An 18,503-nucleotide genomic window follows, 5' to 3' on the forward strand; every position below is an offset into this window, starting at 1 on the left:
CCGCATGGCTGTCCTTGTTGCTCTACTTGTGCCTCTCCGTCTCACTTGGCAAGGTTTTGTTTTTTCGGAGAAAGCAGGAAGCAGCAGGGGGTCAGTGAGGATCTGGGAAGCACCCTGACAGACTCCGGAGAGTTCAGGGTTACTTCATAAACAACAGCTGGCCTGCTAAAAGATGATTTGCACAATTTTTTATAACTAGATATGCAAAGAGCATGCAATCGCATGATGCACAAGCTGAAACCGTGCTATAGAGTAGTCTACTTGATAAGAATTGTTATAACTTCTGTTGTTGAGAGAGGGCTTTCTGGCTAAAGTAAATGTTTGTTGTTCTGCCTGTGTGATGTTGGTGTGCTATCGGGGTTTTATGAGGGGAATGTTATTTTATGATGGCTTTATAGGTAACAGCTCTCATTTTCACACAGGAATGATTAACTTTATGCTCTATGATGCATGTCACTGATGCTTTATTACTGGTAATCTTATCCCTGATACTTTATCTAGCTTATTGTGGCAAACTAAAAATATTTCGGCTGCATGATGGAAGATTTCAGAGCAACAGAAACGTTTCACAGCAAACAGTCAGACTTATATAGTCACTTATGCACTTATGTTCACTTGTTAAACAGTTACTAACACAAACATAAAATCTTGTTAACTTAAACCTTATTATAAGTGCATAGAGAACAACTCACTCAATAAAACATGATGAGAAGATGCTGGGACACCTGCTGGACACAACATGAATCTGTCTGGACTTATTACATAATTATAATTAATATAATATAGAAAAGAGTTTATATGAGACGTTTTCTCACTCTCAGAAATATAATAAATATTGCAATTTTAAATGTTTGTTTTTACTGACTTGTCATCCATGAAAGAAAGAAATAATCAAACATAAATTTAATATAACAACTAATGCATGTGCAATTTAAAAACATAACAATACGTATGATTTTTATCTTAAATAACAATAGAAAAAAAATCTATTAAGTATTATTTTAAATAATTTAAATAGCATTTATGCTGGTATGGGTTAAGTTTTTGGCCTGTCCCTCACTATGATTTTAATTCTACACCAGGACTTTTAATTTGCCAAATTATGGCAAAATGATATAAAAGTCACATTTGCATATTGTTCTAAATACAGTCTCATATGTTTTTGGCATAAGTATGCTTTTATTTCTCAATAAATAGTATCTAGTAATGCTTGTGTCAAAATAATAATGTAAAACTATTAATAAAATAATACATTACATAGCCTGAGATGGCACAATACAATTTCTTGTCATTTTAAGGTGTCTTCATTTCATAGATATATGTTTTTTTAATTTCAAGTGGAAAAGGCAACGATTTCATGGAATAACTCATATAGCCATTCATAATCTACCCTTTATATGTTGCTTTGTCCATGCACTTTTAATTCAGCGTTATAATAGTTTGGCCTTGTGGTTCAATCAGAGAAGGAGCCAACTCTTTATTTACATGCCATTATAGTTAACCTATTTAAGATTAAATAAAAAAATTAATAAAAACAATTCTACTAATACTCTATGTTTTTCATTTATTTACTGTACCTGGCGAGTTTTCATCATTGCATGAAAGAAATGGTTTTATCTTTCATCAGAATGTTATTCGGTCTCCTCTATGCAATGCCTGCTTTTCACCATCCAATACATTTCAGATTACTTTCTTTTTCTCGTTGAAAACCATTCTAGCAAATAGGTTAAATACAAAACGTGATATGGAAATTCACATTGACTCTGTAAAATTAAACCGCGAAACATTTATGACGGAACCATGTTTGCACAAAACAAAAACGTCAGGAATATATGCGCTTTAAAAATTCATTTTGAAAAAGAAGTCCACTTTAACATCCTTTTTAAAAGAGTAAAATAATAAATAAAATCTTTACAGCAACATGTTTTCAGACACTTGCATGTTAATAGAAATGAAAAAAAAAACTATTATATTTCAAGTTTATTGAATAAAATAAACTTTAGGGTGCTTTTTGAGCCACTTAAGTAGGATTTGAGCACATTTTCAAACGTATTTTCATTATTATTTCTATTGCCTTTGATTTATGGCTATAATATTGTATGTTAAAGTGTAATGCGTGATGTACTGACAAGCATTTCAGGTCAACTAAAATACGGTACACTTTAATGTAATTTCTGTTGAAACATATGATGTATATACGTACACTTAAGTGCAGGACATTTATTAATATATTATCTGCAAGTACAGTTTTGTTTTTAACCTTGTAAGATACGAAGTACACAAGGGCACATTCTTTTTACAAGAGACCAATAGCATGAGAATAAAGTGTAATAAATTGTCTTTATCCAAAGTTTTTATCACACCAGTCAATGAACCGTTTCATAAAAACACACAGCTACACATCCATGCTGATAAAACCATTTTATTCTTTCCTTTTTGATTTCACTGACAATTTTAGAGATTTCTCAGAGGTTACAACCACATTTGTCAAGTACAGTTCACCGCCATCATATTTCTGTGTTTGTTTTCTGAGCTTTCCAGCAACGTTCAATCTTACAAAACCTAAAGCATGCTGAAGTGTCGAGCGCTACGTAAGTCTGGCATCAGGTGGCACACCAGATTTCATCTCAACACATTAACACAGCAAAATAAAATCAGCATTTAATGTATCTGAAGCCATATATTCAACTATTGCATGATGATTGGATATTGCATGATTTAGTTTCTGGAAAAGCAGTTTATATCATAGAAAATAGTTTCAATCATTAAAAGGTCCCTCTTCCTGAGTGTCACTCAAGACACCCAAAGTCATCCTTAGTTGTCCAAAACTGAAGAAACCGACGGAGATGGACGTCTCTAAGGTCACTCGGGCTGGAGAACAGCTGGTATCGGCTCTTTTTGACCCGCTACTTAACCGTTCGGTCCCATGAAGGACGTCATGAGCTCAGTTTGACCTACAGCGACTAAAAAACACCCTTTCTGCCCAATCCACAAATCCAACACACTTCAATTCACATATAACATAACCATCAACAATAAAGAAATCACGGTGGGGTGGGTCTATACACCCCCCATGCTATGAATATCAAACAGATCAAACATGCAATACAAAAAATTAGACCTGTGTAGAAAAAAGAAAACATATTTAAGTTCATATATTGAACTGGATTTCAGGCGGGGTACTAAAATCAAGAAAAAAAGCTAGTGTCCGCCCCAAAAATCATCCAAATGAAGGCGAAATTATCTCTGGTATCAGAAAATACTTGTAGATAGATATTCCCCGAAGACATCGAGGGACTAGATCAGTATTGCCATTATTTGTAGTGCTTCGAAAACATTTAAAATTCCTGAAAAAAAGGAAAACAGATCTAAAAACTATTTAAAAAGAAGTTCATAGCTCTTGATAAATACCAAACTGCAAACTAATTCAATGCACCAGATGTCAAGAGCACGGAATAGAAAATAGGAATACTGTAGCAGTACATAAAAACATATATGATATGAAACGCTCGTCTACAAATGCCATCATGAGCTTCACACAGTAGCTAAACTGGAATAAGAGTTAAACACATCTGAAATAGTTACTTGTTGGATATAAAGTCACAATGTAAAGCTTTGACAGGCACATGTGTGCTACTGATTTGGCAAAAAGTGAAAAAGCAGGGTGAATCTCATGAAAACGTAAGGACCGTTATGATCTTCTGACTAGCAAACACCCTTGAGAAATGATAACATCCAAATCAAAAACAAACACTCGCTTTGCATTACATATATTTTGCATTAATATACAGTAACGTGTCTGATTGTTGTTTTTGAGTTTGTTCTTAATTCTTATTCTCCGTCTTGATTCGCATTAGTGTTTTAATGTGCTATTTAATGTGCTTTATTAATATTCAAAATATCCCAATGGTCCTATAAAAACTGGCTTCATTTTCTTTAGGAATTTATTTGTTGTCATTGATCCAAATATATATATTTCTTTAATCAAAGCTTATTTCTGCCCAGAAATACACAAATATACACAATCAGATAAAAATAAGTGATAAAAAAAAAATAAGTGTGATTTTTTATCTCACGGTTTTGACTTTTTTTCTTGGAAGTTTATATCTTGAAATCGCGAGTTATAAACCCACAATTCTGATAGAAGTCCAAAATACGAGAATTAAAAACGATTCTAAGAACAAAAAATAAGAATCGTCAAAAGTGAACTCACAATTCTGAGAAAAACATCAGCATTCTGAGAAGTAAATTCGAAAATTCTGAGAAAGTCAACATAACGAGAAAACGTGCCGTTCTAAGAAAAATTCCAAATTACGAAGAAAACTCTCAGTTCTGAGAAAAACATCAATATTGTGAGTTTGTATTTTGTAAACAATGCAATCTTTTATTTATAACAATTGGGTGTTTAAATCTCATATTTTGGCGTGGTTTTCTCTGAAATCTCACTTACACTTTCAGATACCTGACCACATGCAGAATTGCGAGACACAAATTTACAATTGCAAGAAAAAGTCTAAATTGTGAATAAAGTCGCGACTACCTTTTGATCATTTAATTCCATGGCGGAAATAAGCTTGCATACGTTGTTGACAGGTTCGGTGAGACTCACCGAACCTGTCGGTAAAGCTTGACTAGCTCTAATTCTGGGTTAAACACACAAGCGTGCCTGTTAAACAAGATCAAAACACTATTCAGCTGTTTCTGCTATCAACGTGATCATTCTGAACACAAACAGTCAGAACCAAGTCTACTAAACAAACACACTTGTCTTCCTCCACTACGCTTCGACTGATGCGCGCTCGCTCGTTTGTTCGCAGGCTAAACACTTTGGTATTGTTCTTCGACTCGTGGTGAAGTGAGGGAACAAATCTTACACCTAAAACCGGAGGAAGAGGCTGATCGAATATATAATATAATATATGTATTTATATAAAAGAGTCTTTAGTGTGGTGTGAGTGAGTCTAGAGCCAGGTGAGGAAGGGCTCGCTCTTGTTCAGAACCGACTCCACATCGTTGAGGATGGGCATGAGGTCGGCTCCCTCCAGGGTGCCCAGGTCCACGTTGGTGCCAGGCATGGAGTCCAGGAAGTCTGGGAAACGGCTCTGCGCTGGGACACTCATACTGACCGGCACCATGCTCTCACCTGCAGACAAGACCAGAGGTTAGGGAGGAAAAACCATTTCCCTGACAGGCTAAAACGGTTGTTATTACCCTCTAAACATCTATTAAACTAGCTAACAATCATGTTCATTCACTGCATAGCGCAGGAGTCACCGGCCAGGGGAAAGTTAAACATGCTATACTGTACATGTTTCATTGATTTAGTGATTTATTAGAGAAAGAATCCCTTGCATCTGCAAGAAACGATACAGCATGTAACTGATACACAAACCGGGAAAAAATGACGGGGCAATATATATATTTAAATGTATAGCATATAAATTGCAGATTTTTCATGGGTAAGTGGACTAAAAGCCCCTGGAACTGTAAAGAAAATTATATTATATTATATTATATTATATTATATTATATTATATTATATTATATTATATTATATTAATTATATTATATTATATTATATTATATTATATTATATTATATTATATTATATTATATTATATTATATTATGCTTTGGAAAACAATCAAAAAAAAAAGATTGAAAAAAATCTTCTATTTTAGGACCATTAAGACAATAGAATTAATTATATAATCACCATTACATTAATCATTTTCATGACAAGAATACTTTATTAATTATTTTAATAGTAAATTTAAAATAGAAAAATAAATAGTATTTTAAAGTGCACACCATTGTAGGATTTGTTGTACTGTCTATAATATATACTGATTTAGGTAAAAAATAAAAAAAGAGATCTGACAAAAAATAAAAACATAAATTATGATTAGGAAAAATGAGAATCATAAAAAATTTAATAAATAATACTAAAAATTTCAAAGTAGTAATGAAAAAGAGATCCAGTGAAAAATATGCTTATTTTTGTGCAAAAGGCTACAAAATTATAAAAATAAAAAAATTACTTGAAACAAAATAAATATTAAATTAAATGAATGTAATTACTTTTATTTATGCTAGTTTATTTCTCATTTTCATTTAGTTTAACTAGTAAAATAACAAAAAAATAATAATTAAAAAAATGTAATTTTACAAATATTAATGACAATGTACAAAAAACCCCACAAAGCAAGTCAACTTTGTTTCTATAGCGCTTTACACAATACTGAATGGGTCAAAGCAGCTTTACAGTATCAAACAGGAGAAGTTTATCGATAATGCAAGAGGACAATAACAAACAGATGATGCACTGATGTCATCCAGCTCAGCTCTCTTCCAATAGTGTCTGTGCAATCAATCAAGCAGACATTATAGCCAGAAAATACTGTAACAGGTAAACAACCCCAATGCGCCGCTCTGTCGTGTTTTTACATCTGGTGCTGTACCTGTGTCCATCTCCTCCATGCTGTTGAGGAAGTCCTCCGGAGTGGTGGGGATGCTGTAGCAGCCCAGTCCCAGCCCGCTGTCTGTGCTCTGCTCCCGCGAGTGATACGGCCCGCTGCGCGCACACACACACACACACACACACACACACACACAGGCCTTTAACACGACTTCACACCCTCAGAGACCCCCCTGGGAGATCTGGACCAAGTCAAACTCATTTTTGTGAGTGCTTTGAGACGGTAAAGAAGAGACTCACCTGTTGAGGAAGGGGTCTGAGCTGTTGTTGGGCATGTTGCCCTGCGTCATTGGTGGAGAGCTGATGTTTGCTGCCATATTATCAGAGTCCATGGGCAGCTGCCGGAGCGCCACCTCCTGGAGAAACACACACACACACTGTAACCCCAACACACCCGCAGAGAGAGGAAGAACTAACATTTACACTCACTCACTGAAATAAACCTGACAATCTGTGCTCATAACACTGCTGCTTTACTGCTTCTGTTCAAATAAACTCAATATATACATTATTTCCAATAGTGATGAGATATATATATATATTAGAACTCCAAAATAAAAGTTTTTTTCACATAATATATGTGTGTATTATGTATATTTATTAGGTATATATACTGTAAATACACACAAATGCATGCATATACTTAAGAAAAATAGGTTATGTTTATTTTTTAAATATATTTATATTTCATATAAATTATATGAATACAAATATATACATTATTATTTTGGATGTGATAATATGCGATTGATCATTTGACAGTTATTCATTCAATACCTATTATCTGAACTGAATAGAAATTAAAAAAGGGGTGTCTTTAATTTTGTATACGTGGTATTTCTTTTTGCTTTAATGACTAATATTTACTATTACCATCTCAGTGTTGTTATTGTTACCTAAACCTATAAAAATATATTTTCTTTATTTGAATGAAGCTGAAATAAAATAAAACAAATATCAGATGACAATTGCAAAAATGTTTCAATGTAAAGTTTAAGCTGAAGTAGCATAATTAGTATTATTAAAACATAAAATAAAAACTTAGGTAATGCTTATTTATTTTAAGGTGTCCTTGTTACATGTACTTACCATTATAATAACAATAAATGATGCATAATTACATGCAAGTCACCCTAAGCCAAACCTTAACCATATAGAAAGTAAATGTAGTCAATGCATATTACACAGTACTTTAACGAATAATTACACTGTAAACAAGGACAACTTTAAATAAAGTGCAACCAAATGTTACATTATGAATGCATACTTTTTTGTGTTCATTAAATTAAATCTAAATTTACTAAGCTAAAACCCTAAAATGATTATAAAGCTGAAACTGTAAAAACTAAGTTTTAATGATAATTTACAGTGGTTTTATAAAATGATAAGCTCCAGATTTCAGCTCGGGCTGTTTATATATATAGACGAGATTCAGGGTGGAGTGCGTTCTCAAAAACAGCTGCAAGAATTCAGTCCAGAAGAAACGCGTGGAAGACGTCCAGAACCAGAAAAACCAACGTCTGACTCATCTCTTTTTTTAAGCTGTTGTTTTTTTCAGCTTTAGTCCACAAACATATGTGAGCAGCATGTGTCCTCGCACAGAAAAACACGTCGAGCATCACAAACTGAGTTTACAGAGTCCCTGAAGAGTCAGAGATGTTTCATATAAACAAGCTGCGTGAGGTCTGTCTGGACTGGATGGATGTGTTCTCCTGCCAATCATTTCTATAAACCTGAATTTTGATTTACGTCCTTGATGAGGGCGGACACAGCTTCTGTAACACTAGGTGGAGTCAAACTTCACATCAGACGCTTGTTTGGTTAAAACTGGCTCTCGTGTTACAAGTCATGTTTTTCACGACTCCATGTCTCTCTTTTGGAAAACTTATACACATTTCATTCACACATTTAATTATAAAAAACTTTATTATTATTATTAGTTTAAATCACCTTTCCTTTTCTATTTTCAGTTTTTAATTTACAATTTAGTCATTTTCTTGTACTTCTATAATTTTTCTCAGCTTCTATTTCTTCTATTCTTTTCTTTTAGGTTCTTTAGGTTGTAAGCTAACATTTCATCAAATATAAACATTTTCTTATTAGTGCAGTCAAATGATTAATCACGTTTAATCACATCCAAAATAAACATTTTTGTTTACATAATATCTGTGTGTACTGTGTAAATTTATCATGTACATATATAAATGTAAATATTTTCTAAATATATGCTCTATGTGTGTATTTATATTCATAGAATTTATATTATTTATAAATAGTTTTAATATATAAACATATATTAATATATGTATACCGTAAGTTTGAAAACGTTTCACTTAAGTGATTAATACGAATAAACAGTGCTCATAAACGACTGCTGAGGTCATATTCTCAAGTGAGGCGAGTTGAGGCTTGGACCCGGACACAGCGCTTCTTACGTCATCATCACTTATCAACCGAATACACTCTTTATTCTCATGTTTGTCAAAGTTACACTTTTCAGTTAAAGGGATACTCCACCCCAAAATGAAAATGTTGTCATTAATCACATGTCGTTCCAGATCACCATATAGCTGCGTATGCTCTTCTGTATCAGCCGCGCCACAAGGATGCACTGTTTTCTTTCAAATCAAAGCTAAATAGACTTAGAAACAGCACATCCTTGTGATGAGAGACACAGAGGAGACTGCTGACTAGGGAATTTCATGAATAAAGTCATTATTTTAGTTTTCTTCGCTTACAAAAAGTTTTCTTCACTTGTAGCTTCATAATGTTACGGTTGAACCTCTGATGGTTCTTTCATACTTTTCTGGACCTTGACGGTATAACTTACTTGACAGTCTATGGGACAGTCTCAAAACTTCCAGTTTTCTTCCATAATATCTTATATTGTGTTCCGAAGATGAGCGAAGCTTTTATGGGTTTGGAACAACATGTCATTAATGACAACTGTGGCAGGGGGGGCGTGTTTTAGCGAAGTCTGCAGCTGGAGAGAGAATCAGGAGACGAGCGGTAAGTGAGTGGTTTGGGCAAAAATTATCATCACCTGTTTCTTGTTCCAGTAATTGGCGTGGAGAGAGTATAAAACGCCAGGGGAGACGGAAGCAAGGGAGAGAGAGACGGACTGCTGATGGGAACCGGAAACCGAAACCAGAAGGAGTAAATCGAAAGTGCTCTGCTAACGTGTCAGAATAGAAGTCACCATTTGGTGCTTGCAAAGCTTTATTTATTTTTGTTATTAATAAATACGTCAGCAGTCCAGCCGACCCCTTTGTCCTCTTCCTTGCCATGCACATGAACTTAATACAACAACATTTTCATTTTATAGTTAATTTTTCGCTGGAATTATAAAATGTATAGAAATTTTGTAATCCTTTCCCCTTAAATCACCTTTAAGCGCATGCTGGTAACAACTGCTGGGGTTTGAGGACTCAAGAAACATAAATGATTCTTAACAGCAATCTGTCTGTTTTTGTCCTTTATGCTATATTTGCTGTCCTAGTTCTGGTGATGTATTTCTCCAGCGGTCACTCACCTGTCTGAGGAGCTCCTCCTGTCTCCTCTGGATGCGTTCTCGCTCCATCTGGATGCGCTGGAGCCTCATCTTCTGCTGGTGCTGGTGCTGCTGGGCGCTCATGTTCATCATGGGCTGAGGGCTCTGCTGCTGGGGACCCTGGACCTGGACCTGGACCTGGACCTGCTGCTGGAGGTGCTGCTGCTGCTGCTGATGGGCCTGCTGGCTCAGCACTGCCACAAACACACCACAAACACACTCAATTCAAGAACGTCCTCCATCCGGCAAGCTCTAAGCTGATTGGCCGGTTTCATTTACGTGGAATCAGACATCTACAATGAGAGATACTTTGTACTGTTTCTATCTAAATGGGTTGTTCTTTGGCAAACAGCCAGGCTGTGTGCGCATACATAAAAGTCTGTCTGTACAAAACCAGACAGGTTCATTAATCCAAAATCTAATCCTCATGCTAAAATGGCAAATCATAGTGTTTAGAAAAGTGTCTTTATTTCTGGTTGTCTGAGGAAAAACAGGTTAAACAAAGACGACACACAAACACAATGACTCAATTACAGCTGGCCAGAACGCAGCACGGAAAAGTGTTTACCAAGAAATCTCTTCCCAGTCCTACTGGAAGAAAATACTGGCCTTAAAATGGCTTTAGTGTGGCCACCGACAACAGGCAAATCAAGATAGTCCACTTTTAATGTTAGGTGTACAAAAGACAAGTCAGATTTTAGTTTCACACTAAGAATGATAGCTATAAAGATAACTATATTAGCGTCCTAATGCACCAATATCTTTACATTTATTAGGACTGGGACAATAAATTGATGCATCGCGATTCATGAATCAATTCTGAGATTTTCCTAATGCATCCTGATTCTCTCTGGAATCGATTGCGAGCTTAGTTTTTAATAGCAGATGCTCACGAAGAATAGCGTTTGTGCGTTCGGCTGAGTAATGTAACGGTTTAAATGTAATTGCACATCGACTTCTATGCTTGTATGTTGCGAGATTAATGTTAACATCCTTGTAATTCGCTTCAACCTTTTCGAACTTTATGAATGATTATTTTAGGTTCAAGTGGTGCATGTGTAAGGAACTGGAAGCAAGCAGAATACAGCTATTTCTAAAGCACGCAGTGCCATCTGCTGGTAAAAACTAAGCTCAGAATCGATTTGCGATGCATCGATTTATTGTCCCAGCCCTAATAGTTATCGTCCTTGGTGTGAACAGGCCTTTAAGCTCACTAACACATTTTCATTTATATTAATTAATTTACATTACATAAAACAAGTGATTTCTATTTGAAGATAAATGTACTATATTCCTGTAATGACGTCTTGGGATACGCAGAGCTGTCATTTTCATTTATCTCCGTTTTTCGTCTGTTTACAGTGAAACGCGACTGCAGAGTTCTTGAACTAATACCATAGACTGTATAAAAACATGGACGTAGTGTCCGTAACGTCACCCGTAGTCTCCTGAAGTGTGTTTTTGAAGCCTAAAGTGTGTAGAGCGGGCCGTCGCTATCTTGGCAGCGCATCACCGCGCGACTCTACCGGACAATCAAAAATGGGCAAAAAGGCGGGAGTTAGTTGCTGTAGCCACGCCCACCTAGCACGACGGCAGTGTCAGCAGCGACAATCCACCTGTCACTCAAGTGGCTATGCCATTAATTATGCAGAACTTTAAGTCTTAATATAATTTAAACTGATGAGTTATAAAAAAGCAAAACTTTTGCTTTTTAAAATATAAAGAGACTAGTGTAAACAAACCTAAAACTACCCATATTATTCCAGTCATGGCCCCTCAGATACCATTCTAATATGCTGATTCTCCTGCTTGTGAAAAGCTGTTCTGTTTCGGTGTAAAGAACGTCTGATGTTCTCAGAGGAACAGACCGATAAGAAACAATGTTTGCCTCAAGGACGCAGGCAGAGTTTCACAACTGATATGACAGCACAATAAGATTCACATGCTTTACTTCAGTTCAAACTCAACCAGTCTCGTGATGATAATCTTCTCACCGCACACAGGAAGAAATGAACTGAGTGAAGAGTGCTGGCGACTCCTGGCCATACGGAGCATGTGTGTGTATCTGTGTGTGCGGGGTGTTTATCTGTCGGGTAAACCACTTTCACATGGACAAAACATTCCTGTAAAAGCCAGATGTGGGCTGAAAGAGTCGTGAGATACTGCACAAACAAAGCACAGTCTTTCTGCTCTCTGGTACTGCTCTTGGATTCATTATTGTGCAGTTTATTTAAATATATAAAAACTCACACCAAGTCCATGGCCAATGATCAGACTGGAAAGGATTTAACAACCTTAAGACTAAGTTTGTATTCTGTTCTGTTGCAAACCAAATGTGTGAAATTTAAATTTGTACCAATTTATGATAGACATTGTCCACTCTTAGAAATAAATGTTATTTACTGGCATTGATGGCTCCATGACACACCTTTAACATCCATTGAACCTTTCTATAGCAGAAAAGATTCTTTATAGGAGAAAAAGGTTGTTTAGATTATGAAAATGGTTCTTTTAAGAACGCTCCACTAAAAAGTTGGTTCTTCAATGGCATCATTGTGAAAACACCATTTTGGAGCCTTTATTTTTAAACGTGAACTTAGTTTATGAAAAAGAAAAATCATAGAATATATTAATTCTTACATTGTGCTTAAATTTATTACGCTGTCGTACATTGATTCGTGAACCGGATACCAATGTTTTAGAGATTTACAGAATGGTTTAAAACAAACAAATTAAATTACTCTTATTATGTAATCAGGAAATTGGTGTTTTCTTGCTGTGTTGCTACAGTATGTGTTTGCTGATTGGTTTATATGGCATTGCTATCTTAATAAGAATTTTAAGAAAAGAAAATCTAAAAGAAAAAAAGCTCCACTTGTTCGTACGAATGCAAAGTCACTTCAGATAAGAGTGTCTGCCAAATGTATAAATGTAAAAGTACTGGTCAAAAGAGTCAAAAGAGCACATACCCAAGTCTCTGTGACTTTCAGGTCTCTCATTCAGCATAAAAAAAATAGATTGTTTGCCTGTTTTATTGTCTACCAGACCTAAATTATGTCTGAGCAAATAAGTAATGTCATTAGCACGAGCACACCTCTCCTCAGCAAGTCACATTTGTTCAAATCCCCAACTTACAAGTAGGCTATGTCTTAAACATCTGCACAGGACCCACATCATCTCAAACGTGCAAAAGACTCAATCAAACTTACTGGACGGAAAAAGTTGAAGCCCATCCCCTCTGTGTATCACAGTTCTACTATAAATGGATTTCTGTTGGAGAGGGTTACATAATGCACAAGAGAACGGTTTCAAACTGGCACTTAACCAATTTCCTTGTTAGACTAAATGCAGTGATTCTTCAGACTTGCTATAGACATGTTCAGGCTATCAACTGTCTAGTGAACAGGAAGACAACACATTAACTCTCGAAGTGTGGTAAATGAGAAACCGGGTCAAAATGTTAAGAGATACGACCAACTCATGTGTTATCACTCAAATCTGCGTCGCGTAATGAAGCCAGCAACTAAACTCTACTAAACTCCACAATCATAACCAGGCAGGAGCCGAGGATTATCACAGTTTTCTTTGCAAACATTTATTGACATCAAAAAGCTCTTCAAAGGATCAGTTTTATGGATGGGATGGAGGATTTGGCAAACGAGCAGTTGAGGAGAAGCAAAGACGGCCTTATATGGTCAGATGAAGAGGAGACTTCGCTAGTTCAGATCTCTCTTCTGTCACTGAAGTCATCAACTATTTGTACTAGCAATAAGATAATTTGCACTGGGATATTATTTTCCATGACAAGTCAAGGGTTAGTTCACCCAAGCATGAAAACGGTCATCAATTGCTCACCATCACTTAATTCTAAACATATAAGGCTTTCGTTCATCCTCGAAACACAAAGATATTTGAAATCTGACAGATTCTGTTCACTGGATTAGATGCAGAAGAACCAGTGATGTCTGTTCTCACTTTTCAAGCGTTTAAAGTAGTTTCTGTTTACCATATTTGATGTGCTCTGTAGATATGTGTTGAGCAATGTTTAAAATCTGATCATTATATTCAGAAGACTTAGATTAAATCACTACGTTAACATAGATTGCTTTTCATGTCTTTGTTAACTTGGTGGAATGGACTTACACTGGAACGACACAAATCCCTCAGGTTTCGTCAAAAGATCTTCAATTGTGTTTCAAAGATACTAAGGTGAGTAGACAACGACATTATTTTAATTTCTGAGTAAATTCTGTTAAAACACATGTATAAAAATAAATTACTGTGAATTACTGTAAAAATCACAAACTTATCCATTATTTGTTGTCCTGGTTTAAATATTAATGGTCCCAAGAAAAAAAAAAAAAAAATCTTTTGTTTAATTCTGAGGCTAAATATGACCCGGACATGTTTTTGAGGTTCTGTGAGATTCACTTTTAAACGTCGTTCATCTAGAGGTCAAAGTTCATGGCGTTCACTGTCTGAGCTCAACACAGTCCCAACAGGTGTGAAGCAGCACTGACTCTTGGTTACGATCCATTCCACTGTGTGCTGCTGGTCCAGATGTGAACAGCTTCAACCCTAGCCTTCAGCCCCCCCCGACATCGGAGAGTCACAACACCCGCCATGATAGAAAACACATGCGCAGCGGACAGGGTTCGTGAAGGAGAGAGAGATCGGACAGAGTCGATTGAGTTGCTTAGGCCACACCAACAAAGAGCTTCTTGTTTCATTGATTTCCCAGAAACGACATCAGCTGTCCAGCAGGGTCAGCAAAAACGACAGGAAAAAAGCAAAGGAAAATGTCCAGGCCCCAAAATCTGGGAGACATTAAAGAACATCCTGTCCCAAAAACAGCTCATAACCGAAGCTCATATCTCGCTCCACTTACATTTACTTGTGCTTTTTATGATGAAGATCTAAATACCTTCTCATAAAGACAGCAAAGGATATGGACTATTGTACATGAGACTGAACTTTCTGTCCACTAGGTGTGTTGAAAACTGGTATTCACGATAACTGTGATATATATTACTACACTACTTAAAAAATGTAGTAATTAATCCAACACAAATGATCTGGTTCACACTCCAGCATAGTAGGCACCTTTTGCACTATATTGCAATAATTTTGTTATAGTAAGTTGTTTTGGCCATGATCATCATGTAGTGGAGATCTAATATGACGACAGCAACTAATGTCCACTATTATAAACAGAATAGATTGAAACTCAATGCCCCCCAAATTGTCAAACTAAATTTACATCACAGAGTGCAAGAGTCAGTGTACTCTGAAAAATCCACCAATAGTGCACCATCCAGACAACTCTTATAGTTTTTCAGTGCACTATTATGGGATGCACCAGTCCTGTTTTATTATACTATATAGGACAGATAACATGCAGATATCATGCAAATTAGGAGTAGTCTTCATGTACTGTATAAAAAAAAATCGCTGTAGAGACACATTTCACATGCTTCAGTCAACCATTTTAAAGACCCCCCCCCCCCCCCCCCCAAGTTACAAAAGTAATTTAGTCAAGAGCAGTGAGAGATTTTCATTTTGATTAACATGAATGATGGACAGCAGGAATATTAGACTTTAAAGGGATATCGTACTCCACCCCAAAAGGAAAACGTTGTCATTAATCACTTACCCTCATGTCGTTCCTAACCTGTAAAACTTTGTTCGTCTTTGGAACACAATACAATTTTGGATGAAAACCAGAAGGCTTTTGACTGTCCCATAGACTGCCAAGTAATTTACACTGTCAAAGTCCAGAAAAGTATGAAAAGCATCGTCAATATAGTCCATCTGCCATCAGTGATACAACCGTAACATTATGAAGCGACGAGAATACTTTTTGAACAAGTAGAAAACAAAAATAACGTCTTTATTCAACAATTTGTCTCCTCTGTTTTGGAGATTATGAGCTGAACGCAGGCAGCGAATGCTCTTCTGAGTCAGCTGCGCCACAAGGTGGCGATGTTTTCTTTCAAATCAAAGCGTAAATATACGTAAAAAACATATCCTTGTGGCACAGCTGGCACAGAAGTCATTTACTTGGCAGTCTATGGGACAGTCACAAGCCTCCCGCCATTCATTCAAAATATCTTAAATTGTGTACCGAAGACAAATTAAGCTTTTATGGGTTTGGAACAACATGGGGTTAAGTAATTAATGACACATTTTTTCATTTTGGGGTGGAGTTACCCTTTAAGAGCTGCACGGATCCAATATGTTGTTACAAATGCATTTTCTTTCTCAGCGGTTACCGTGTTGATGAGAATTCTTGTATTTTGACACATGCATGTGTGCATTTAACTATTCAAGGCATATAAAGTAGCAAAAATAACTTACAGCATTCAGAAGTGCGCTAATTGGGCTAGTTTTAGGCTAGTTTTGAGTAAAAATTGAGTAAAAACCTGGCAACCCTGCATGTAGCCATGATAGAGATTTCAAATTTCTACCAGTTAACCATGTCTACTGGTATATTGCCCACCCCTACTATCAAGAATCTTTAAGTTTTTAAAGGTAAAATGATCACTGATTAGTTTAGTCAACAGACAATTACAAACGAGAGGTATTAGCATGCATTGCAAATCATCTCTGGATCATTTCACCTTCAGTGTAGACACATGCTAGTCACGGCACTAGAGCAACACCCTCATGCCATTTCATCATATCGCATGTTCAGATTAGTGGAAGTGTGGGAAACGAGTCAAATTATCAGGAATGAGATTGTGGGATTGGAGTGGGAGGTGGATAATTTATATAATTATATCAAGCTACAGGGCTGATAGGACTCCAGGAACGCTAGAAGGGAGTACTCACCCACCCGCGGGTCCAAACATGAGGTGCTTTGGGTTTTGTGGTCAATGAAGTATGTTTCTCCCTGAGGGGTGACGGCCTGCCCCCAACCCTCGGGCAACTGTCCTGTTCAGCAACAGTACAACAGCTAGAGATCAGCCAGCAGCCTGACCCTCACCCAGAGTGATGACCAGCGAAGAGGGCGTTATTCACCGAGCTACTTTTTGGTCTACTTAAACGTGCAAAAATGACACTTTAAGAGGTACCCTTAAAGAGACTTTAACTTTATGCTTTATTTAACACTAAAAGGTACATAGTAATAATAGTTACTGCCCCAGTAACAAGCTGTTGTACCCCCAAAGGTTCGATTTATGTGCATTTGTTCTGACAGCTTGGTGGTTTGTGTGCAATTCATCGTTTTAATCAAAATGTAATTACCAAAATGACTTTCCTATGACTTTTGTCATAAAGCAGAATTCAATTTTACACAATATAATATAAATAAATTCAATTAAATCTAAATGAATAAAATCCAGTTTGTATTCATAGTGGATTCATACAGTTGTGAAAACATTTATACAATTTACAAGAAAACTTTAAATTTAATAACTCTTTTTTTTGTGGTGTGATGTGGTGCAACCATCAAGAAAAAAAAATCGGCATTTTCTGTACACAATTAATAAATAGTGTTTGAATCTTAATTCTAATTCTAATACAATGTCTTAATATTTTTTCAAGGCAACAAGTTTTATTATTTTAATTAAATTATATTGAATAATAGTTACTAAAAAGGTTACTGCTGGAGTTGCACCACATGACACATTTTTTAATCTCATCTATCATTGCCTAGTCATAAAAAGAAAAAAAAAAGATCTGCTATCATAAGAGACCTCTATATGACATAATTTAATGTTTAAAAATTATTATTATTTTTTTGCATGCTAGACCATATGAATTTGTTTTGGAGGACAACAGCCTCCAATTCAATTAAAATTAGATTATATAGATTTGTTTTTCAGAAATTCAAAACACACTCATCATATAATATAGCCTATATATTATGTCATTGTATGAATGAAATGCATTTTGTATGTTTTATTACAATAATTTCATCATGACACGTTCACATACTGGGCTCAATTTCTTACAAGCTAAAAGAAGCAGTCTCAGCTGCCTTTAAGACTCTAGAGTGTGATGCAATATGGCATTTGTTGTTGTAAGTGAGGGGGGATAAAAGCTATGAAAAGCATTCAACAAAACTGTATTGTTCTAATAATGCACTCCTGCATTAGAGTGTCAATTACCCATAATCCCTAAGTTTTGAAGGGGGCCCCACCATGAATCACTGCGAACACACAACAGGTGAAGGCTCAAGCTGGTCTAAACTAAGAATACAGGAAATCTGTTGCCTCTCAAGTTCCTGGAGGCTGAAAAAAAAAATAATCCTCCATCCAGGGTAAAGAGGAAGCACAAGGAATTGTGGGATTGTAGGCACAGGGTCTGAGTCACGGCTTTCTATTATACGTCTGTTGAACTTCTTCTAGTTTCCGGTGAGCCAAAATGGATGACACGGCCATATCAAAAAACCTGAGCGGCTGAGTCACTGGAAGATCGTGCACCAGAGAAGTAAGTGGTTGAGTTTACAGAAACGCAGCCATCTGAACGAGTG

General features: G+C 36.1%; 1 protein-coding gene across 2 annotated transcripts in view; it reads right to left on the bottom strand.

Annotated features, from left to right (window-relative positions):
* Positions 1 to 3,807: 3,807 nt before the first annotated feature.
* Positions 3,808 to 18,503, bottom strand: part of wwtr1 (WW domain containing transcription regulator 1) — a 43,484-nt gene continuing 28,788 nt past the window's right edge. Inside the window, exons 3-7 of one of the 2 annotated variants that reach the window (XM_059569914.1) lie at positions 10,010 to 10,221; positions 6,718 to 6,830; positions 6,461 to 6,573; positions 4,077 to 5,143; positions 3,808 to 3,978 (exon numbers count right to left, since the gene is read on the bottom strand). In XM_059569914.1, coding sequence (XP_059425897.1) covers positions 4,962 to 5,143; positions 6,461 to 6,573; positions 6,718 to 6,830; positions 10,010 to 10,221 — 620 coding nt within the window. In that variant the 3' untranslated portion in view covers positions 3,808 to 3,978; positions 4,077 to 4,961. Of the gene's footprint in view, positions 3,979 to 4,076; positions 5,144 to 6,460; positions 6,574 to 6,717; positions 6,834 to 10,009; positions 10,222 to 18,503 lie in introns of both variants that reach the window. The other variant, XM_059569913.1, reaches the window with a different exon arrangement.

The sequence above is a fragment of the Carassius carassius genome, chromosome 16 (assembly GCF_963082965.1).
Source record: "Carassius carassius chromosome 16, fCarCar2.1, whole genome shotgun sequence".
NCBI lineage: Eukaryota > Metazoa > Chordata > Actinopteri > Cypriniformes > Cyprinidae > Carassius > Carassius carassius.